At 35.0% G+C, this 24,648-nt stretch overlaps 1 protein-coding gene across 7 annotated transcripts in view; it reads left to right on the forward strand.

The window, feature by feature from the left end:
• LOC143230300 (adenylate cyclase type 1-like) overlaps positions 1 to 24,648 on the forward strand; it is a 128,165-nt gene that overhangs the window by 24,471 nt on the left and 79,046 nt on the right. For 4 of the 7 annotated variants that reach the window (XM_076463565.1, XM_076463568.1, XM_076463566.1 and 1 more), the window contains exons 3-4: positions 20,537 to 20,686; positions 21,011 to 21,129. In XM_076463565.1, the coding sequence (XP_076319680.1) occupies positions 20,537 to 20,686; positions 21,011 to 21,129 (269 nt within the window). The remainder of the gene's footprint in view (positions 1 to 20,536; positions 20,687 to 21,010; positions 21,130 to 24,648) is intronic. The other 3 variants (XM_076463569.1, XM_076463572.1, XM_076463571.1) reach the window with 2 other exon arrangements.

Here is a 24,648-nt window from a genome sequence, read left to right on the forward strand (position 1 = left end):
TCAAAACAAACAAACAAATTACTTTTAATAGTAAATATTCTGCAATACTTTTAACGTTCAAAGCCTAGATTCCCTTTTTCAATTATATTCGTGAGAGATAAGTATCATTAGAAACCTTTTCGAAATTTCTCTAAAAATCATGATTTATGCTCTTGACGCTAGCTTTAAAGGCGAGTACTTGTTTTAATAACAAAAATTGATCTAAACCATCTGAACACGTAGTATCTCACCCAGATATACTAACTCATTATATCAAGGCCTCTAGTTCTTTTATGCCGGAGTCTATAGGTTTCACATTTTATTACAAGATACTTTTGTCAAAAACCTAACTTTTCGTTATAAGAAATTGAAAAACAGCTCCAAACTTATATCATCTGAACGGAGTTGATATGCACGTGTGTATCAGTTTAATTATATCGTTCAAGATCTAAAGAAACAATTTAAAGTGATATCCGGCTGGCTGTAAATCTTTAGTTTCAGTTTGCATGTCATAATGTAATCATTTGGCTTCATGATGTTAGAAAATAGTTTAACGTTATATCCATCTGTAAAAAAATCTAGCTTAGGTCTGTATAGAAACGAGTGTCAACAGTATCATATTATGAAGAGATGGGAAAATATGCCACGAATATCTAACTTAAGTTTGCATAAAAATCCAGCAATGATTTTGTACAGGAAAAAGTGGGAAAATGGGTTATTTTATATCCAACTGTGAACAATATCTAACTTAAGGCTGATGCAAACGCATATGAAAAATATAAAATCGAGAATAGGTGAAAAAGCGATGTCATAACCGGCGCTGCAAACGAAAATTCACACATATATATTGGTAAATAAGTGACATCACGTCTACGTCTGAATAAACTTTTAACTTGCATTTACAAAAATAGTTGAACACTTAATATTTGTAAAGTTTCCCGCGGGATTTTATAACTTGTCATATTCGGTGGGTCTTCAGGGTAAGTGTGATCCTAGAGTGCTTTCTACAAGTCCCCAAAAATATCAAAATAAACGTTTACAAGGCGGAACTGTAAACTAAATCTAATCAGACAGAAAGAAAGAAAGGGAAAAGTCTGTAACAGGGATTTGAATTTTAAAGGATTGTTTTTGAAATTAAGCACAAAACCACACAATGGGCTATCTGTGCTCTGCCCACCACGGATATTGAAACCCGATTTTTAGTGTGCAAGTCCGCAGACGTACCACTGTGCCATTGGAGGGAGATTTTGAAAGGAAATAAATTTGTCTCGATATGAATATTCCTTCCTTTTGCCCGCTTGAGATAAATTATTTACTGAGTTGGTGAACTTGATAATTTTTTTACGTTTGTTCGGCTGTTTCACTATGGAGGATTTCAAGTCTAGAGATTAATAAATGTTTGGAGGATCTGGAGACAAAGAGAAGATTAAGGCTGGTGACGTCATTCAATAATAGAAGCAAGGCAATAAACATTTGACAAACCATATGGTAACAAACATCCTGCAATCAAGGTCACAGGGTGGCTTGGATCTGTGAATCCAATGGCTGTAGAATTTGATTGGGTTGAGAAAACCTACTTTCACATAAACAGGCACAATCTAATTGGATATCCGCCATAAGGTTACTTGTTAACTGTGTGCCATCGTAAGTAATTTCATGGTGACACACTGTTAAACCTGTAATGCTGTGTTTTCGCAAGAAAAACCTTAGAAGTCCAGCAGAATCAAGCAGCCCTCACTCTTACAAAAGGGTGTATTTGAACCGTAAGTGATAAACACTACACTGTAGCGTGTTTTGACGATGAAACTTGTAGTGAGTACGTACAGTACGCTAAGTGTCGTCAGCGATTATCCATATGTTTAATGTGATTATTGACTGGCACTTATGTTTTGTTAAGATAATGATGTTCATGATTTCTGGTGCACACACACACACACACGCACAACAGTATTTGGACAAAGGTAGAAGAAGGCTTAACTTCCCTCATGAAAAACTATGAAAAGTTTAGAAAGTAAACCGAAGAGATAAAATTGCAACAGTTTCCAACTTTTACCAACTAAACCAAAGACCCCAAGGTGATGATATTTTAAACACTTCTTGTTTATTGTTTATTGAAGCAAGAAATGAAAGAAAGTGGTGATCGAATAAGTACCATACTAATTAATATACTGAAACTAAAAAGCTGTAATTATATTACATTACATTACCGAGAGAGATGCTTATAAGTGATGGATACATCTGGATGGCACGTGATGACGCTCTGGAATACAGATTGTACTTTCTAGTTATCACTATCATAGCAGTCGTAATTCATTTCTCTATAACATTAAGCTTTCCGGTTGCGTGGATATAACTAGGTAAGGTTCCCTGTTATTGTTATCACACAGTCTTGCATTAAGTTTCTTATTTTTTTCACACTAAGTTGTTGCATTGTCTTCCTCATCCAGATTAAACATCAACATTTCGTGGTTGAAACTGATAACGTTTTTCAGACATGTAAGATCACATACAATTTGAAACAGGAAAATGCAGGGATTAACAGCAAACAATGGGCACAACACACAAGACACCGTTTTTCTGTCCAAATACACCCAAAAGCCCTTACGCAAGAGTGAAAACTGCTATGACAATGGTGGCATTTTCATGCTTGTTTTTCGTGATGGTCTTGTCATAACAACCGCCATGGGCCCAGCATGACCAAACGCGTTAAGGCGTTCGACTCGTAATCCGAGGGTTGCGGGTTCGAATTCCGGTCGCACCAAACATGCTCGTCCTCCCAGCCGTGGGGGCGTTATAATGTGACGGTTAATCTCACTATTTGTTGGTAAAAGAGTAGCCCAAGAGTTGGCGGTGTGTGGTGATGACTATCTGCTTCCTCTTTAGTCTTACATTGCAAAATTAGGGACGGCTAGCGCAGATAGCTCTCAAGTAGCTTTGCGCGAAATTCAAAAACAAAACAAACAAACAACCGTCATTATGAGATAATGTGTATTGTTTTAAGTAACCTTTTGTTTTATTGATGCTTAGCTTATAATTCATACGTTATGACAAGTTCTTTGTTGGTTTTAGAAAACTGTGAACTAACAAATAAAGAGTGGCTATAGAATATTTTTCTTTTTGTAATTTTATTTAATAACATAGAGTTTGGTCTGTGTTAGAGTTTAACCTCTTCTCTCGTGTTCAGAAAAATATTGCGGCTTTAGTTTTCTATCTGTAGAGATCTAGGAATGTACTTTAGTTAATCAACAGCAAACAAAAAAAAATCATAATTTCCGCTCTCTCACTTCAGACAGCTGTGAACGATATGAAGCAGGCTTAGACTCACAGATATATCACAGAAACAACACGCATTAAAAGAGGGGGCGCTGAATTTCAAAATGACAAAAAAACAACAACAAAAACTAGTTATGAAAGTCTATGCATGTGCGCAAGTTTTATCAGCTGCACGTTAAAAAGAGCACCTAACTTGCATGACCTCTTTTTGGGGGTAAGCTATTTTTCTCGATGACTTTAAGACTATAAATAAAAATAATTTGTATTGTGAGGAACAATTAACTTCAATTTAAAAACGTTCCTCATACTGGTTTCATCTGCGGCTACAGCTTTAATTAGTTAACAAAAAATACCCACAAACAAATATCGAATGAAAAATAAGATCATACAGGAAACGATACATCATGAGGAATGGGTATCTGTCGTCTCTTTAACATCTGCCCCCCAGTGGTTCAGCAGTATGTCTACGGACTTACAACGCTGCAAACCGAGTTTCAATACCTATGGTGGGCAGAGCACAGATAGCCCATTGTGTAGCTTTGTCCTTAATTAAAAAAAAAACCAACAGAAACAACAACAACAAACTTTAACATTTTCTTTATACTTATTCTAGCATCTTTAAAAATTTGTATTTTTAATCAACCGGAAAGAGGATAAATGCATCTGTAATACAAAAAAAAAAACTCGGCTTTTAATCTTAATTAATTTTTCTGTTGTTTTATACCATTGTAATAAAACCATCTCACTTCGCTCAATTGATTGTCAGTACGCAGTTTAATACGACTTTCGCAGGTTTAATGAATTAACTGCATTGCATGTACTACAATTCATGCCGGGTATTAAATTGCATAAAGCTTTTAGTTAACACCACTTAATGTTTCGCAGACTGGTTATTGCTGTTTAGAATGTTTTTTTTTGCAGAGTTTCATTTCAGTATGCTTCGTTGCTTTTACCATACAATATAATCACAAGATCTTCCCTCTAAACAGCTCTGATTGTTATATCACAACATTTATCTTCAATATCTGCCTTATAAGCTGCTCCGTGTAATATACCTTGACTGTTGTTTCATAAGATCTGTCTTCTACAATGCTTTATATTTGATGTATCCTGATTACTAATCATCACAGGATCTACCTTCTACATGTATAATTTACTCAAATATGTAACATAATCGAATTATCAAGCTGCTCTAAGCGTGTACATATTCTAACTGTGACACAACAAATCCTATCTTCTAAACAGTGCAATTTACCCTGACAGTTAGATTAAGGTATGTACCTTCCAAACTGGCCGTAGAATGCAGTATGCCTTGGCTGTTATTAAAAAAAAGAAAGGAAACTGATAAAGTGGTCTGAGTGTATGAAACTTACGCCTCTTACAAAATAGTAGTATCAAACAACCTAAAGATACGTTGTTTGATTTTTGTTGTTGTTTTTTAGCTAGAATTAGTCATTGAATGAAGTATCACTTCTCTAGTTTGATGAACATGTGTGCAGTTGATCATTTAGAAAATACGGATTTGTTTCTGTTTGTTTTTTGTAATTTCGCGCAAAGCTACTCGAGGGCTATCTGCGCTAGCCGTCCTAATTTTGCAGTGTAAGTCTAGAGAGAAGGCAGCTAGTCATCACCACCCACCGCCAACTCTTGGGCTACTCTTTTACCAACGAATAGTGGGATTGACCCTTACATTATAACACCTAAAAGATTGAGCATGTTTGGTGTGACGGGGATTAGAACCCGAGATCCTCAGATTACAAGTCGAACGCCTTAACTTACCTGGCCATGCCGGGCCGATTTGTTTCTGTTGAAAACATGTACAGAATGATATATTTACCAACGTTTCTTCTAGGTCTAAACGTTCTATTTGCTAGTGATATTTAAAAAGCATATGCCGTAAAGGTCGAGCGTTTTTCTCTTGTTAGCTTGGAATAACATTGAAGCAACTAATGGGCTTTCATTGATCTCTATACGTAGTTAGAGATATTTACGTGTACTCAGTGTCATGCTATTCGAGGAACAAAGGATTAGTGATAGTGCGTGAAACAATCATCTAGTTTTGTGTGTTTTGTAAGATATGTTCAATTCTTTCTTTTAATATTAATTGCATTATGAGTAATACTTAAAATTTTTAACGTATATCTTTATTTGTATCATTTTGAGGATTATTTTTGTGCTCTTAGCTTGGTATATGAGGAATTTCAACTAATCTAAGTCTCCTAAGCGGGCCCAATGTCGTGACCGAAAATATCATTAAATGCGAGAGTAATGATTGATGGATACATTTTAATAATTATATATATTTTATGTTGTGACATCGCACAATCCCAAATAGACAGGTATATTAAATGAATTATGCTAATTACTCTGTTAATTTTAGTTCGCATCTATGCAGATAGCTTGCTTTGGCCACAACTTAATATTCATGATATGAAACCGAACTGACAATTTTCTTTTCGGTGTAGCTTAACATATAATTGATTAAGTTATTTTACTGATGTTAAGTGGAGTTAAAAGTTTTAACAACTTCTTTATTGCGTAAAACGAGACTTCAAGCTATCATATCAGTCGGTTATATAGCACTAAAATTTTTCATCCATAGATATAAAAAATGTGGCATATATCTGTATCTTCACATAATTGTCAACATTTACTTTTTCGCGTGTTAGAATAACGTTGACTTCTGTTGATCTCTCCCATATCACACAGACCCTAAGATGCGAGTCTGTTCACCCCAGAGTTTTAATCCCTAGTGATTCTGAGGGATTAAAAAGTCCAAATTTCGAGAGTGATGCTGCTGAGCACCTACTACTTTTAGTTCTGGGAGCGTTATAAAAGTGATAGTAACCCCGGTTCTTCAGTTCGAGCGGCGAAATTGTTTTTTGGATTCCTTCTTTTTTTGGCCAGTAGTACAAAATTAGAAATGGCTACACAAGAATCCTAGATATTTGAATATATACTTTAGCCCTGTGCCCAACGTGCGGTTCAAGTTTCAAACTATTTTCAATGTTTGTTATTAGCAGCTAATTCCGATACTGTATTTTAAGAAAAAAACCTAAATAGTTTGAAGAAATATAAAGATATTTAAAAAATGCACTTAACATGTTCTAGGTGTAAAAGAACGATAGACTGAAATTCTTAAACACTGAAAACGCATAAACTTTTCCAGGATAATTACGGTTTGAAATCAGACTAATATTATGTATGCACGGTATTAAATTAACCTAGAGTATCTGAATAACGACGAAAACTACTGATATAAACTTTAACTTAAGAACTGACTCAAACATAAAAACATTAGAAGCTAAAAGTTAAATACTGAACCAAATGTTACCTGAAGCAGTCATAGGTGTACGGGGTGGTGATGGAATAGGCATTCCTCCTAGTTTGCAATACATAGCCATTCGGTGAAAATTAAAATGTTCTTAACATTCGTAATGCAGTGTATAGGTTCCAAATATATTTTAGAATGGTGTCAGATTAAACGGTCCTCTGGTAATTAGCCTCCGTATCAAATACTTGTTCTCTTCATTTTACAGCTCCCTCACTCTGAAAAAACCTCTCATAAGTCTATTGGGGCAGATATTGTCGTTTGTATTACCAATGAAGAACTCAGCTAGCATCAGAATATTTGGATCAATTTGCAACTTTTAATTTCAACTGTATTTATTGCTCGTTTAGGCTTAAGTGAGATTTCAGTTGTCTTATAATCTTATCGATTATAAGGAAAGTGATAACAACCAATTCTCATCGTTCCTAAAATCTGGTTCTCTAAACTATAGTGTTAATGCTGTTTTTTGGACGCTGTTTACATGTTTTTTGAAACATTGTAATAAAACAACAAATTTTAGTCAATTATTATTTATGTCTTTGAGTCGATTCGTCCCCCACTGGTACAGTGGTAAGTCTATGGATTTACAACGCTAAAAATCAGTGGTTTGATTCCCCTCGGTGTACTCAGGAGATAGCCCGATGTGGCTTTGCTATAAGAAGACACACACAAATCTACATCACTTAAAAAAAGAAAAATTCAAGAATTAATCTTACAATATACAAGAATAAAAGTTTTACCAATACATCATATATATGACAATCTTGCAACAAACAAATAGAAGTTCAGTATGATAAGTCTACGAGCATTTATAATTGCATACCTAATATTTATTTGATATATACTACATATTGTACTATTAGAGTTAAACAGCGTAACACTGTCTAATATCTTTGGTAGTTTAGCGGCGTTTTCTCATACAGAGACATTACCTAGATTACGACTCTTTTAAATTGTACCATGTTCATCAAAATGCTGACTCGCAAGAGACAGTAGGTTCCTCTGTTCATCATCAGTGACATATGGTGGGTCCCGTGTTTATGCCTTAATTGTCTTGTGCAGCCGGATGACGTCAGACAACTCAAATAACAGCTGTCAGCATTTCGCCCCCCTACCGTCTGTTTGTGTAGCGGAGTGAAACAACATCGGATTACCAGTTAAAGCTAAGTTTTCTTAGTGGCAAGGGTGTGCACAAGAGGGCCTCTTACCCCCAATAAGTCTGTGCAACGGACTCGGCCATTCCAATGAATGTAATGTTGTTTAATGTTAATGTCGTTCATTGTAATGAATGTAATGTATTAATATGGTACAGTACATATATATATATTTGTGGAATGAGTCAGTAAAAAAAAAGAGGTTATAGTGTATAAAGCCGCATTGTATCCATGTTTGCAAACCAACAGAACGTAAGCATCTAAATACACACATTTTTCAAAGTTAGGTTGGAACTTTAAACTTTACTTTTCGTTGTACCAATGAGAATTTCACCTGTATAGCACAGCTATCGAGCTAGTCACTTGTGTATATTAATTATTTTATCTATATTGATTTTCGTTTAAACTTACTCTACCTGCGTCATTCAGTGTAACAGGAAAGCTCACCGGAACTATATTAGTGCTTGTTACGACAATCCATATTAAATTCGCTTTATAAGAATTGTCATAATACAAACGTGAAGAAATAATAATAGATCGTGCCATCCACAGCATTGCAATCTTGCCTTAAAGTTAGAAAAAGTAAAACTTTCTGATTTTATTATATTGTTTCTATTTTTTTTTTTTACGAAACATAAATCGTCTTACATTGGGAAGGTGGGGAATCTTTAGTTGTGACATGTGTCACACATTGACTCAGTATGAAAGTTTTTACTTATTTGTTACTTTTTCTTAGCACAAAATAACAAAATGAGTCATCTCCAATCTGTTCACTAGAGGAATCGAACTCCGGGTTCTAATATTGTAATTCCTGGAACTTACCCACCAAACAACCGAAAGAACAAAAGCGCAAAGCTACACAGTGCTGCATCAACCACAGGTATCAAAACTCGATTTTTAGCCAACAGGGTTGCCGCTGCGCTACTGCAAGGCGAAAGTTTTGGTAAAACTTAAATGTGAGTTGTTTAAAGGATTATTCTAGATCATGTTTATATGGTACGAAGGTTATTTGTGTTGTTGTTTTTACGGAAAGAGTATGTGTGTTTTTCTTATAGCAAAGCCACATCGGGCTATCTGCTCAGCCAACCGAGAGGAATCGAATCCCTGATTTTAGCGTTGTAAACCCGGAGACATACCGCTGTACTAGCGGGGGGCATTTTTACGGAAAGAAAGTTAAAGAAGAAAAAATTCTAAGGAAGTGTAATTTGTTTCGATAAATTGCATGGCAAAACTTGAATATAAGATATATGAATTATCAAAGGCTAAAAAAATGCTGTTTGTGCTATCTTTAAGGAAGAAGAAGCCTATACTAAAGTTTAAATAAACAAATTCGGAAAAAAATTAACACTTATTAATTGGTGTGTGTACGTGTATGGAAACATTCTGCACACCTCTTTAGATTCAATTCCTGTGTGTACCGGCTTATCCAGGACAAATAAGCACTGAGAAAACTTCAGTTGCTCAAAAGAGTTTCTTTGAGGTTTCAAAGTTGAAGACGGCCTGGCGTGGCCAGGTAGATGGTTAAAGCGCTCAACTCGTAATCTAAGGGTCGCGGTTTCGAATCCTCGTCACACTAAAGAAGCTCAACCTTTCAGCCATGGGGATGTTATAAAGTTACTGTGAATCCCACTATTCGTTGGTAAAAGAGTAGCTCAAGAGTTGGCGGTGGGTGACTAGCTGCCTTCCCTTTAGTCTTACATTGCTAAATTAGGGACGGCTAACGTAGATAGCCCTCGTGTAGTTTTACGCAAAATTAAAAAAAACAAATAAAACAATATATCTTTGCTAGTAATAAATATGCAGAAGAAATATTTAAAAAGACATTCAGATTTTATGCCCCTAATATGAGGTAACACTTCACTTGAAATGCAAATCGAATATCACCAATCAAACAAGTGTAACTTTCTTAGAGTCTGTTTACCTGGCACGAAACAACGAAAATCTTAGACTTATTGTGCCTAGTCTTTTACTAATACTTAAAAAAGGATGTGTTATACACGTCTCTAACAACGAAAAACTTTATAGTTAAATTAAGATATTTTAATTAATTAATTTTATTCATTTAACCACATGATACTGTAAATAAATTTCGCAACCTTCTGAACGTAATAGACGTCCTTCTATAGAAAACAAAAGGTACAAAATTAACTCCCACCATGTTGTCTAGTAATACTTATAAACTTTAATTATAACTGAGTTTCTAAAATGCAGTCAATTTATTTGAAACCTTGAATTGGTGTGATATTCCCTGGAAGTTTTCTTGATGAAAATAGTTCTATTTATTACCATACTGTTAGATCTGATTAAAATGCTCGTGCTGTATAATGTGAAACAAATTTTAAGTGGAAAAATAAACGAAGAACGACCAGGTTGACGTCAACCGTTATATAAAACGTGCATTTCATTACATTGTTTCGTAGCTGTGTATTAGTTTACCTGTCGGAGGTCTTTGCATTACTAAAGGACCACCTGATAAGCAGTGTGGCTGAGATGTGATAAAAATGCGCTGTTTGATGTCTCTTGTTAACGTTTGCAAATGTTACTCGAAGTTTATTGTGTACTCTATACATATATAAACAAGTTCTGTAAAGCAAACAGACATAAAACTAATAAGACTTTTATAATAAAACTTAAGCTTTGTATGGAGAAATATCTTAGTTTGGGATATTCGTCAGGATAAAAATCGTAAATTCACATTTGTACTGATGATCGAAGAGGTTGAATTAGTTCAAAGATTAGACGGAAATCAATATAGTGCAAATTAAACAGGCGAGGCACACCAGTAGGAAGAATTAATCGATTGTGTTAACATGAAACATTGATGTTGAAGCTAATTAGAGACACAAGTTTATACAAGTACCTTTTGTGCTGAATTATCTACTCAAACTACCTATGTTTTAAGGACGTCCTGAGGGAACAGTCATCTTTTCTGGTACGCAGAAGAATAAACAACGCCATCTCGCGAGTTTCTGTTAGAGTTTAGTGACTTGTTTGATGAGTTTTATCAAAGTATGTGTACTTCTCAAGCGTTGTATAGTTAAGTGAAAGTGAACTGATTTAGATATGCGAGATGCGATTGAAAAGGGTATTTATATGGTTTTAACTTTTTAAATAGTTTTCTTTAAAAAATATGCATTTTCCATCAAATTGTCTATTAAAAAATTGTAAAGTTTTCGTATGGAAAATCTCTTGTACTTAAAGAAACTAAATTAGCAAAGAAGTATTATTGTGCTTTATGTTAGAACATCTTACATACCAATGCTTGATATTTGATGGTAAATTCATATGGACGACAAATTTCCAGCCCATTCGTTAATCGAATGTTAAGAGGAAAATACAGAGGTATGGTCGCTAGAAACAGTCATGAAGATGTGTTTTGTATTTTTAATAAATTTGCTTATTCAGTATGGTTCAAAAATATCTGTAACTGAAACTTCTATTGGCGACAAAAGAAAAAGAGAAATGGACTCTATATGCATATACAAATAACATTATTTGGTATTTTAACCTTAACGACATCTTGTGCGACAGAAACAGTCACGCTAGGGTAGATTTGGTTTTGAATTTCGCCCAAAGCTTCACGATGGCTATCTGCGCCAACCTTCCTTAATTTAGCAGAGTAAGACTAGAGGGAAGGTAACTACTCATTATCACCCACCACCAACTGTTGGACTGCTTTTTTACCAACGAATAGTGGGATTGACCGTCACATTATAACGCCCCCACAGCTGAAAGGGCGAACATGTTGGGTGTGACGGGGAATGTGAGTCGAGCGCCTTAACCATCTGGCCATGCCGGTCTATCGTTAGGGTAGAAGATTTAGACATAGCCTTCCTTAATCTACAGCTGTTGGACAAATGATGGACAGTTATTTAGTTGCATCCGTAACTTATGCACGTTGTCATAACCGAATAACGCGATAAACCTTGAAAGAGAAGAGATGTTCAGTAACACGTTACAGCTCCCGCCTTGAACGTCCCATTTCAGCCCGGCACACTAATCATTATGTCACAAACATCAAATATGTCTTATTCTAAATCCAAAGGCATAAAACACAATACAAATATATCCTAACGGTATGTTCCACAATATCACTTTTACATTCACAACTAATTTTCATTTTAGCAGCAATCAGTAATTTCGAACATCGGAAAACCTTATAAAATTCTTGCATATAGTGTCTTCTATATTTTTATTGGGCTTTTCTGTTTTAGAAATGGGAGACACGGCACAAAATTATCTTATCTTCAATGACATTCACACTTCTTTATTATTTTTGTAGAGTACTGATTTTAATAATTACAAAAGTGACGTAAATAAATATTTTATGCCTTTAATAGAAAATAATTCAACTATTTTGAACGTTTTAGTAATGACTGTAATACATACAGTCATTAATTCCATTAGCTATAGTCTTACTAGTATAAAATGCTGTGATTAATTTTAAGTAGTTTTAGTTACAAGTTATTAAATATAAATTCACTATGAAGAACATGGTTTTTGTTAGTTGAACTTATCGGTCTTACTGAGTGAATGTCCCCCGGTAGATCAGTTGTACGTTTATGGACTTACAATACTAAAATCCGGCTCGGAGGACAGAACGTCCAACGTGTGGCTTTGCACTGAAACAAACAATACTGGTTGAAAGAGAATTGCTTATCGTTTACCATAGTTTTCCATTTACTACAGTGTTTGAGAATATACTTTCTTCAACGTATTTTAATCTATTACAGAATTACTTTTAAAGAGAAGTTTTTACTATTACTTTTTTACAGTTTGAAATTAATTTATTGATTTTTGAAAGTTATATGGGCGGAAAGATGTGACGTAGTGTGGTACTCCTGGTTTAACGGAAATAATGACTCGCACAGGTAAACTACCCCCCTATATAACAAGAAGTTCCAAGATTTGACTGGCTGGAACTTGTAACGAGTTTAGGGGATAAGAAACAAGCAAATGTGACGATCGCAACCAAGCGCTGTTTATTTCATGTAAAACTGTATCGCATGTCTTCTAGGTTGAGAATTAAATTGAAATTACTTTAGTATAGAATGTGCTTGCTATATGTAGTTTTGATACTTTTACTATAGTAATAAGGCAATAGAAAAGTCTTAAAATCTACAGTGGCTTCTGGCTTTCTTAAGTCAGAGATTCATTGCTTTTCTCGAGAATTGGAACGAATCTCTCCAAAAGCGTCAAAACTACATATAGAAAGCACATTTTCTCTCTCCTTGTGCTTGACCAATCATAAAAATAGCACTTCGGTGTAGAAATGCCTCTGCTCAATATGACAGCCATAATGCATCCTTCAAACATAAGGTAAAACAGGACAAAATACAACTGCCTCATGAAACGTCGGATAGCTTCCTTCACTAGTCAAACTAAAAAAGGTATTACCTTAAGTTACAGCTTCTCACGTGATTTCAACATTAATTAGAGATTTCCAGATTTAGAACTTAATAAATTTGTGAAGGTTATAATCTGGTTCATAAGATCTTGTGCTAAGTTAATACTGAGATGTTACTTTCTGTAAGCAGTGTCCCCAGTAGTACAGCTTTATGTCTGTGAACTTACAATGCTTGAAATCAGGTTTTGATATCAGTGGTGGACAGAGCACAGATAGCCCATAGTGTAGCTTTGTGTTTAACTTAAAGTAAACAAACAAATTGTGGCCAGTCTTGACAAAGAAATTATTTACTGTTTTATGGAATCGTATTTTGTATTGTTTATGGAGAATTGCTGTGTAATTGTCTTATGGAGCAGAGGCCTTTCCATTCTGTATCCTGTCTTCTGATTAAATAGCTACTGAGAAAATGTGTCTTGCGAATGCAGCTCTGGTGTTTTTACATATCTTATTCTGATATCATACGAAAGATTTGTTTTAAATTTCAAAGTATCAAGATTTGTTGGCAGGGTTTTGATCGTATTCCAGTCTCTTAGTCATGACTTCTGCTGACCGTGTAATTATCCTTGCTTAAGTATATTTTACTTCCTTTATTTACTTTCAAATTTTTACTTGTTATTTACGGTAGGCTAACAACTTAGACAATTATGTATCTTCTTTAATTTCTTTTCTCCATCAAAGTAAAATGTTTTATTCTGTTCTGAATGCAACTCGTAAATTGACTCTTTCAATCCTGTAAGATTTGAACAGGTGTTAATAACTGTTTTTATTCTGTTGTGAATGCAACTCGTAAATTGACTCTTTCAATCCTTCTGTGACGAACCACCACATTTGTCCTTCAGTGTATCAGATAAATAGATCCTCAGACCCCATCAACTAGGACATAGGTATTGTTGAAATGGTAGTTTATTTGTTTCTTCAACTTATTTAAGTTGTCTTTCTGTGCTTCTTGTTAAATAGTCTAAAAAATACCTCTATATTATGGTATGATCCTCAGTGGAACAACGGCATGTCTAGGGACTTACAACGTTAGAAACTCGGGTTTCGATACCCGTAGTGGACAAAACACAGATAGTCCCGTGAAAAGCTTTGTGCTTAACGTCAAAAACAAACAAATAAGTATTATGTAATAGCTTTCTCAAATAGAAGGAGAAGAGAACTGATCTGAGAGTATCTCAGAGGAAATCTGTTCTGAATATCAGGGGCTTTCCACATTTTTTTGGATATTCCAGGGCTTCTTGGTGTACACAGTTATCAAGATGGTGGAACCAGATGAAGACACAGAACCCAAAATTTCATCGTTTGGTAGAGTTAAGGCCATATGAGAGTTTAAAACGTCTTATTCCTAGGATTAACGTCAGGACGTATAGTCCAAAATGTCACCCACTATAATCATCAAGATTAAGGCATAGAATATAGAACGTCACCCGCCCATTATTAGAATCAAGTCAGGAACATGGAACCTCAAAATTTCGGAAAATTGATAGAATAATTGTTATGCTGCTGTTAGTATATTATTATTAAAGTCTGATGAAAGTAAAATAAAATACGAACTTTGATCCCCAATAAAACACAATCAGTATAGACGCTTAGAATTAAAATAAAAGGTTAAATATTTCCTATTCACAGAGGATAGAGTTTCGGTAATTCATATAATTTCTTATTCTCGTTTACTCTTGTGTTACAGAATTAATGCTCACTTCATGTATTTATATTACGTGTTAAATTAAGATGTAAGTTTCAGTCCATTTCAATTCCTTTAAAAATATCTGAAAGTATTTTATTTTGTTAATTACTTGCTTTTAGTCTTCTTTAATTGCCAAGTGTTGTATTTAATGTACTTATATGTTAAATCTGAAAACAATACACTTGTCCAAAAGTTTTATTTTTGGGTGTAGATTTAATTCAACCACCTCCTGGTGACAGTATTATGACGACTGGTCGAATTTGGTACATCACACATATCCTCCTGAGACCAAGAATATCAGCATATTATGTAATTACATAACATTTGTGTGTTTTAATGTGTCAAGCATGGTGATAATAACAAAACATCCTTACCTGTTGTTTACGATCTGGCCCAGCATGACCAGGTGGTTAAGGCACTCGACTCGTAATCCAAGGGTTGCGGGTTCGAATCCCCGTCTCATCAAACATGTTTGCCCTTTCATCCGTGGGGGCGTTATAATGTGAAGGTCAGTCCCACTATTCGCTAGTAAAAGAGCAGCCCAAAGTTAGCGGTGGGTGGTGATGACTAGCTGCCTTTCCTCTAGTCTTACACTGCCTTCATGTAGCTTTGTGCGAAATTCAAAAACAAAACAAACCTTTACGAGCTACAAGCTGCAACCATGTTAATTCGAATAATTTCAAATCGTTTTATTTTAAAGGGATAATTCTCGGCGGCTAGGCCTCGCAAGGCCATGCATTCCATTGAAATGGAAATTATGCGGAAATTAAAATTGAGTAAAAACAGTTATTTTTCTTTAACGTAAATATGCCGTTATCTTGGATCCAGCTTCTTTGTAGGCATTAGCCAAATTTGATGTAAACGTATTGCTGGCTTCAAAATGCTTATGACTGTGTATAACTGTGTACTGTGTTTTAAAAAGATTGCTGTAGGTAAAACTAAAGTACTTTTTAATTTGTAAAGTTTTCGGTTCTGAGGAGAAGATTCAGTTGTTTTCACATCACTTGTTATTTTTATGCGTTTCATCTGTATGTAAAATTGATCCAGTTCAATTAAGGACATTTGATAAATAAGTACGTTCTTTGTATTTTTTCTACTTCTGTTGATATCAGAGACTTTCTTCGATGCATGATAAAAAATTGCCAAGAACTGGATTTTTTAAGAGTACCAAAATGAAATAGATGCGTAATTAATAAGATGATGTAATTAAACAAGTAGGAGTGAAACCTTGGATTTGTAGTCCTTCTAAGAAACTAATGGACAGTATGGAAACAACCCTGTGCTTCCTGTTGTAGGTCACGAGATAAAACAAGCTCATCGGGGCCTCGCAATTCAGATTCTTAAAACGTGAATCACTCCTAAAACGTCTCACAATTCTTCCATGTATACATACTGCGTCCTTGATACGTTATGCATATATTGTTAATTAGTAGCAGTTTACGTCCACGTCAACATTCGTGTACGATGTGTTTAGAACAGGAGTTGCATAACAATGTATCGAGAACATCAGTCACACGTGTTCCGGCTGATCCACTTAGACTTCCATACGCTGCTTGAATACCAGACAACAAACAAAACATTCATGTGGAGCCGTAATTTTGTTACACTCTAGAAATGAATTGCCCCACTGCAAAATGGTTATAATATATCGACGTATAATATTCTGGTTATCGTTTGTTTGTACTTCTTTTTTCAGTTTCCTAGGAAAACTAAAGGTTTTTTGAATACTTTCCTTAAAAGCTGCACATATTACACACTGCATATCTACATGCAAACTTTTACACTTTATGTGCACAGTAGAAAGACGTGGGGAAACAACAACAAAAAAGAAATTATGTTATTTTTCAAAATGCAAAACAAATTTGTAAGTTATGTTAAAGCTGCATCATCCAATCGTAGTCTTTTATTTGCATACAAGCCTTGGTTTTGATATTCAGTACATTATTGTTGCAAAAAGTGGCTATATGTAGACTTAATCTAGTCTGGCAGAGACATTTCATGGTTCACTCGCTCTTTCATGTACCAGGGACCCAGGTAGCCTAATTGCTTTGCGCCAATAAACTTCAAACAACTCATGTCACTTCGCAAAGTAGCGAGAGATTTAAATTAACATTAGTTAACTTTAGCAGAGATCTTTCAGACGTCCTACGTGCTCGTAAGTTAAACTAGTTCGTTTTATGTTCTACGTGGGCAGCACAAATGTTCACACAAAACTAGAGTAATAAGATTAAGAGGAAAATTTTAAACGAGACAACTTGAATACCTTTTATATATATACAGATGGATTTCCATCGAATTTACATTTTTTTTAGAATGTTTACACTCCCTAGTTATAGATTTTAACACATTGGAATTTTGCCAATATGTTAAGGCAGATATTAAGTTTCTTTCACTTAGATCTCAGTTTACACCTCAGTTTTTTTATGGATTTGCTGTTTACCATTTCTATCTTGTTACCTTCCTTGATTTTATTGTGGCGTTAGGAAAAATACCGGTTGCTCTTGTACAACGAGGAATAATATATGGAGAATCGTGCGTATGAACTACTTCTTCTGCACACCGGATATACTAATTTTTTTGTGATTGAAGTGAATAGTTGACTAAATTTCCAGTACTATAGATGTATACTTATATATATTTAACGATTCTTCTGTACATTTATAACAAAATGCTCTAGTATAATACACGAAACTCTATAATCCGTCTGGTATTATCAATTATTTCACTGCCAAAGGTACATGCATTCCTCCTTTAGAGCACTGCCAAAGACACATTTATGCTCCCTCTATAGCACTGCTACGAGCGTATGTATGTCTCACTCAACAATACTGCTACAGGCGCATATATATACTCTTCAAAACAAGAAACACAAAAGGGATATTTCTGTTATTTTAAAGAGAAATATATGTAATAACGTTACAAGCTCAGAGTATGTGATGTTACATGTGTTAAGGCACTGATTGTTAGACCAAAATGACAATAAAAGTTGTGCACTTTGAAAACGGAGGAAAACATCGGATTTTTCGCCAAAACGCGTGCGTGTCCAATAAATTTGTTTGAGAGATCTGCATGTTCTGCAAGTGCAACATGTGCAAAATCCCTATAAAAGTGACGGGTTCTCGGTTTCCATAGCTCAGTGTTAAGCCACCGACACGCAATACAGTTACGCCAAGACTGACTGAAGCACAACGCAACAACGCCATTGGTCGATTGGAAGCAGGCGAATCTCGATCAGATGTTGCCAGAGCTGTGAATGTCCACCCAAGCACCATCACAAGGCTATGGAATCGTCACCAACAACATGGATCAACTCGTGACCGTCCACGATCTGGCAGACCTCGTGTGACCACGCCCGCACAAGATCGCAACATCCGGTTACGTCACCTTCGGGATAGAACCACCACTGCGACGTCTACTGCCTCAACCATACCAGGGCTGCGTAGGATTTCCGATCAGACCGTACGAGATTCTTAGGCCCCCATGTGCAACCCATCATGGTGAACGTCAACGACGTTTTTCAACATGACAACGCCCGTCCTCACACAGCCCGACTCATCACTGTCTTCTTGAGACACCACAACGTCAACGTTCTTCCCTGGCCCTCCAGATCACCAGATTTAAACCCCATCGAACATCTTTGGGACGAGTTGGACCGACGTCTGCGACAGCGACAACCTCAACCGCAGACTCTATCTCAGCTTGCAGCAGCTTAACAGGCTGAGTGGACAGCCATTCCACAGGATGTGATTCGTCATTTCATCGCTTCCATGGGCAGGAGATGCCAAGCAGTTATTGATGCTCACGGGGGGCATACTCGTTATTGACGTTGAGTGACGTTAAACTTCACCTAGTGAGCGTGGACTTCGCCTTTGCAGACTTTGGATGTTCAGCAGTGAATGTGCAAAGTTTCGCACATGTCATACAGAACTACCCGGAATAAACTTGTTAACAATTTGTCTCATATTTTGCCTTTTGCGTTTCTTTTTTTGAAGAGTATATTTCCTAGAGTAGTGTCACAGATACATGTATATCCACTTTATAATACTGCCACGAGAACATGTTTGTTTCCCTCTAGAGCACTGCTACAGGCACGTGAATGGAACATACTATACAAACATTGTTTTAACCGTGTGGAGTGTTATGTTACGTAACTGGCAAAAACACTTATTCTCCGGGCAGACATAACTACTACTTTCTGCGGAAGGCTACTGGGCCTAAGGCCTTTTCTGTGTGACAGTTCTATAACAATGTATTCATGCTTGAAATTCAGTAATGTTCATCATCCATGACAAAGAGGATGTTATTGAAATTTTAGTTTTAAAATGTAGGAGTCACAGAACTTCCACTATTCATTCACACACAGGAAGATCAAGAGGGCCCAGCATGGCCAGATAATTAAGACATTCGACTCGTTATCTGAGGATCTCGGGTTCGAATCCCTGTCACACCAAACATGCTCGCCCTTTCAGGCGTTATAAGGTGACGGTCAATCCAACTATTCGTTAGTAAATGAGTAGCCCAAGAGTCGTGATGACTAGCTGCTTTACACTGCTAAATTAGGGACGGCTAGTGCAAATAGCCCTCGTGTAGCTTTGCTCGAAATTAAAAACAAAACAAAAATAAAGACCAAGAGCTGGTGACGGGTGCTGTTGACTACCTGCCTTTCACTTTAGTCTAGCACTTGGAAATTAGGGACAGCTATGCGCAGTTACCCATCTAAGTAGCCATGCGTGAAATTTATAAAACAAAAATCCTGGCAGTGCAAATCTTTGTCTTATTCTGTAACGATTTAATGACAATATCATGTGTTACTGGACTTTACCGCACAGTAAAGCTTGTTTTCACTGTGCGGCTAAAAACAACTGTGACTTGATTTGTTTCGAATTTTTATGAAATGGTTGTTAACATCATGAATTATAATGAATAGTGTATTCCGCATATTTTCTTTATAGTAACTTAAGTTACTATGTCGCTTTTTTCTCAGTTGCTATAGAAAAATGAAAAGGATGAACCATGCCATCATTTCTTTGTACTAGTAATCCAAAGTTAAGTCCTAGTGACGTAATGGACATAAAATTTACCTCAGAGTTTAAATAATCTAACTGATCCGTATTTTGTGAGAACCAACCAATTTATACGTAATATTTAATGTTTTTTTTGTTTCTTTCTTTTTGTTTTCTTCAATTATTCAGGGTCTACTAATCTCTTATATATATAGTAGGATGCTGTCTGTATGTTCAACTGCGAATTGAAACAAATCCCTTATTATAAATAACTAATTTATCGCATAAGTATGGCGCAGGAAAGCTTGCCTACGTAATTTCATTAATGATGTGATATTTACTGTTGTTCTTCTGCTTGGTTGATTTATTATAATTTTAGGATGAGCTCGCATATATTTTAAATGTTTTATTATTAGTATTATGAATAATGTGCTCAGTTATGTTGTAATTGTTTATTTACTTTTTGAGATGTTTCAGGATTATGTAAGATAAATCCACGTCGTACGCAATCAAATTATTAATGAGCAACTAAATAATACATTTTTTGTCATATTAGAAAAAATAAAAATGTCAGGTATATTTATTCTATTTTTCAGTTTTACGTTGCTATGATTTATGAAATATGAATGTTTAGTTTCTGATTTTTTGTTTTTAGTGCAGTGTTTTGTTTTATGTTTTTTTGTGTGTGTTTTTTCCTTTTCACAGTTGGTTGCAAATGGAGTAACTTTTCTTTGCGTTAATATGGTAGGCCTTTTTGTACACAGCTTAATGGAGCATGCGCAGAGGAAGGCTTTTCTTGACACTCGCAACTGCATTAACGCCCGTCTGGAGATGGAAGATGAGAATGAAAAACTGGTTAGTGAATAACTCAAAATATATATTTGTGGTTAAAAGATCGGATTATAATGTTTATAGAAACTGATTTTCCAAATTATAATATTTCGATGTATGTGGGTCTATTTAATAAAATACCAATTTAATATGGTTAAGGAGAGCTGTGGAAACGTAGAAGACATGGAAGTTACTTAAGATGACATTGACTTGCAATTGTTTTCCTTTGCTTTTATTTACAGAAAATAGCGAGTTAAAAACAGGAAATTATATACAAATATATTTTAATTGGTAATAGTCTTATTATCTGAAAAGACAGTAAATTAAATATGAAATAAACATTTCCAGGAACGGTTGCTTTTAAGTGTTTTACCACAACATGTTGCCATAGAGATGAAGGAAGACATTATATCTCCACGAGAGGGGCAATTTCATAAGATATATATTCAACAGTATGAGAACGTTAGGTGAGTCTTGCAAGCTTTGTGTTAGTTTAGAAACAGATCTCTTCAAGTGCAAAGAAAAATGTTAATTCATTATATATTATATATATATATATAAATATGTCTATTTTTCTTCAGAATAGTGTTATAAAATGTGCTATAATTCAAAGGAATTAATACATCTCATTCACATACAGAAATACAAGTATATTCCACAATACTTAAAGAAAAGAATAAAAGTAATAATTTATTTCACCCTTGTAGTTTGCGCTTTCATTGAACGTTAAATCTCTCTAGAACTTGAATATAGTGTACATTCAATACAACATACGTTAAGTTTTCATTGATCACATTCCCTGTAAAGCGACGTTCTACAGACATAGTAATTGTAAAACTCAAGTAAACTTTATCCACCAGTAGATGTAAACAGTGTTATACGTTTGGTTTGTTTTGAATTTCGCGCAAAACTACACGAGGACTAATTTAGCAGTGTAAGACTAGAGGGAAGGCAACTAGTCATCACCATCCTCCCCCCAACTCTTGGGCTACTCTTTTGTCAACCAGTAGTGTGATTGATCGTCACATTATAACGCCTCCACGGCTGAAAGGGTGAGCATGTTTGGCGTTACGGGAATTCGAACCTGCGACCATCGGATTACGAGTCGAGCGCCTTAACCACCTAGCCATGTCGGGTCTCGTCTCAAGTGAAGGGGTATAATCAACAATAGGGGTATAACTTTCTAACTTGTAGCGGTTGAAAAGGCCAAATAACATGGATTTCACCTGGCAACGGTGTAATAAACGCTGCTGTTATGGAAATTAAGAAACGTAGCTTGTTGCAATTTCACTTATCTTGAAAAATACCCACCAGTGCTCTTTACAACACGTGACAGGATTCCAGTCAGAACGTCATCACCTCTGGTTAAAGTTAATACTTTATGGAGAACATGCCCAAACAGTCTTCATTTTATTATTATAGGTTTAAACCAGTCATGAGTTTGGGCACAGTATATTTAGTTATTCGTAAATACATGTATGTACACACATCTAGGCTAAGAGTAGTCTAAGTTTCTTTTTGGGTGTTGTCAGTAGCCATCTTTAGGCCATGAAGACATTTGTTTGGCTAATTAATACCTTTAGTGTGGCTCACTAGTTGTCGATACACTAAGAATGTACACACGCTAAGGCCAGTATAATTAGTTCAGTTAATATATATTTATTGCAGTAGGAAATATGTTTTTTGCCGCACGTGTTTTATCGAACATTAGTAATTTTTAAACCAACCGTTGTAATGATGGGGTGTGGGCGACGTTAGCACCTAAAAATATTTTCTAAATAAATGTTTTGCTTAAAGGGAAAGAAAATGTACAAAATAGGTAGAGGAAATAACCACTTTACAAAAGTGTGTCAAGCTATAATAATTTCCTGGATTGGTGTAGATTCCAACGCGTGTGCGTTTATATTCTTTCATTCCGAAACAGAGTTTGAAGCTATTCAGCTTTCTAGCTCAATTTAGCACTCAGCTGGGCATGGTATGAGTTATACTATCATATGTTAACCTATATGATTTCATATTAAAACTTCCTCGCTTTTTCATTTTATGACTCATAAACATGAAGCAATCTGGTTAGCCCTGATGAAATGGCTTGCGGCTATACTCAGAATTCGTAGATAAGCGTCATAACACGTTAAGACAGCTTTGTGTAAAATATTGATCATTCTGTACTGATTTCCGCATTCGCATTGATTATGTATACGTATTAAACTGCTCGTTGATCGGTAACGTAATATCATGTTGTTTTCGTCTGTAGTATATTCTTGCGATTTCACAATTATGAAAGATAAAAATAAATTATCAAATATATTTACAACCTCTTGCTTATGTTTAAGATAATTATTGTATGTTTAAATATCGTAACAAGTTTTTTTTGATAGATTCGACAAGTGCCTGTCTCTCAAGTTCTTGTTGTCATTGGCACAATAAACTGCTTTGTTGTTTTCTTATTTCAGCTAACATATTTGATTTTCATGCATCAGAAAACATGATGATTTCTGGTATTGAATGAAACGCATCTAGACAAAAAGAAATTAAATATAGACTTCTTTGATTTGAAATTGGTGAAATGTTTATCAAGATAAACGTGAAAAATATATTCATAGTCATCTGCTATTCTTATTTACGTATTTGTTTTAGAGCTGGAAACTACTAGCTTCGCTAGTTTTGATGCTTTCTATTACGAAATTATTTTCTCGCTATGAACTGGAATAGACTTTTGACTTGCACAATTTTATAACAGTTAATGAGTTAGTATACAAAAGCCTTTCAGAGCAGTTACATGTGATTACAAGTTAGACCTGAAATGTGATTTTCTCACATCTCTTATTTTAACCCCGTAATAGATTTCATAGATTACTCCAGAAGAAGATGTACAGTCTGACGGGAATTCATTGAATTTATGTTAGGCCTAATACCATTCTTTGCTTTGCTACTTTAGGCACATTACAACACAGCGATTTTCATGTGTTACTGTTGTGTCAATAATTTAAAAAGTGTTTTCAGACAACTGAGTTTTGGTATTTTTGGCGATTGACAATTATTAACACTTATTATTAATTGAACATACTTTTGATTGCCAAGTCATCTATGGCTAATATCCCTCATTTTTCGCTACTCCCTGTGACTTTTTAAGCCGTAGGATTATGCTAAATTCACTAGTAACAACTTTTTTAAGCCGTGTCTTTACCAATCTCATTATCATTGCTATCTCACAATGCTGCTCTTTGTCTTTCCTTTATCTCCATATGCCTCCTTCTCTACTCAAAAGTGGTCTGTCAACAGTCGTCTCTTTTACCTCTTGCCAACATCACCTCAGAAGAATTACCAGCTACATACCTGAAAAAGAGAATAATTGTGAGAAGAAAGCATACATCTACTATTGAAGAACTCTTGAATAATGATACGCGAAATCGTTCAGTGATGCCAGTGCTGTAATGATAATCCCATCATCTTGTCTTGCTTTTCTTTCTTTTTTATTCTCTCATTCCATAAAAGCATCTCTTAACGTTTTCTCAACATATGTCTCTTCTTAGTCTATCATTTTTACTCTCAAAACCTCTCGTGTTGTCTTATTTTTCTTATAAAAATATCATAACGTATATTACTCTATTTTCCTACAAAACATATCTTTAAGCTTTACAATAAAACTTCTGTTTTTAGTGATTTTATTTTTTTATTATTTTTATGTTAAACAAATTTTCTTTTTGTTATCCCCTAAACATTATTTGCACCCTTTTTGTAGCAAAAATTAAAATTATTACTTTATGGACCGTACTTTAGCTTTTATATGTTATCAATAATATAGTATTAAACATTAGAGGAAACTTTCGGCAATTTGTGGGCGTTTCAAATGGGTCTAACTTCCTAGTTTATGGATGCATAAAAAAATAAGATTAAAGGTTATAAAAGCATAATTTGCCTAATTAATAACTGTATTATAATGATTAATTTACTTTAAATTCCATAATTCTAAGAGGGGTGATAAA

Source organism: Tachypleus tridentatus, chromosome 10, assembly GCF_004210375.1.
Source record: "Tachypleus tridentatus isolate NWPU-2018 chromosome 10, ASM421037v1, whole genome shotgun sequence".
In the NCBI taxonomy this organism is placed as follows: domain Eukaryota; kingdom Metazoa; phylum Arthropoda; class Merostomata; order Xiphosura; family Limulidae; genus Tachypleus; species Tachypleus tridentatus.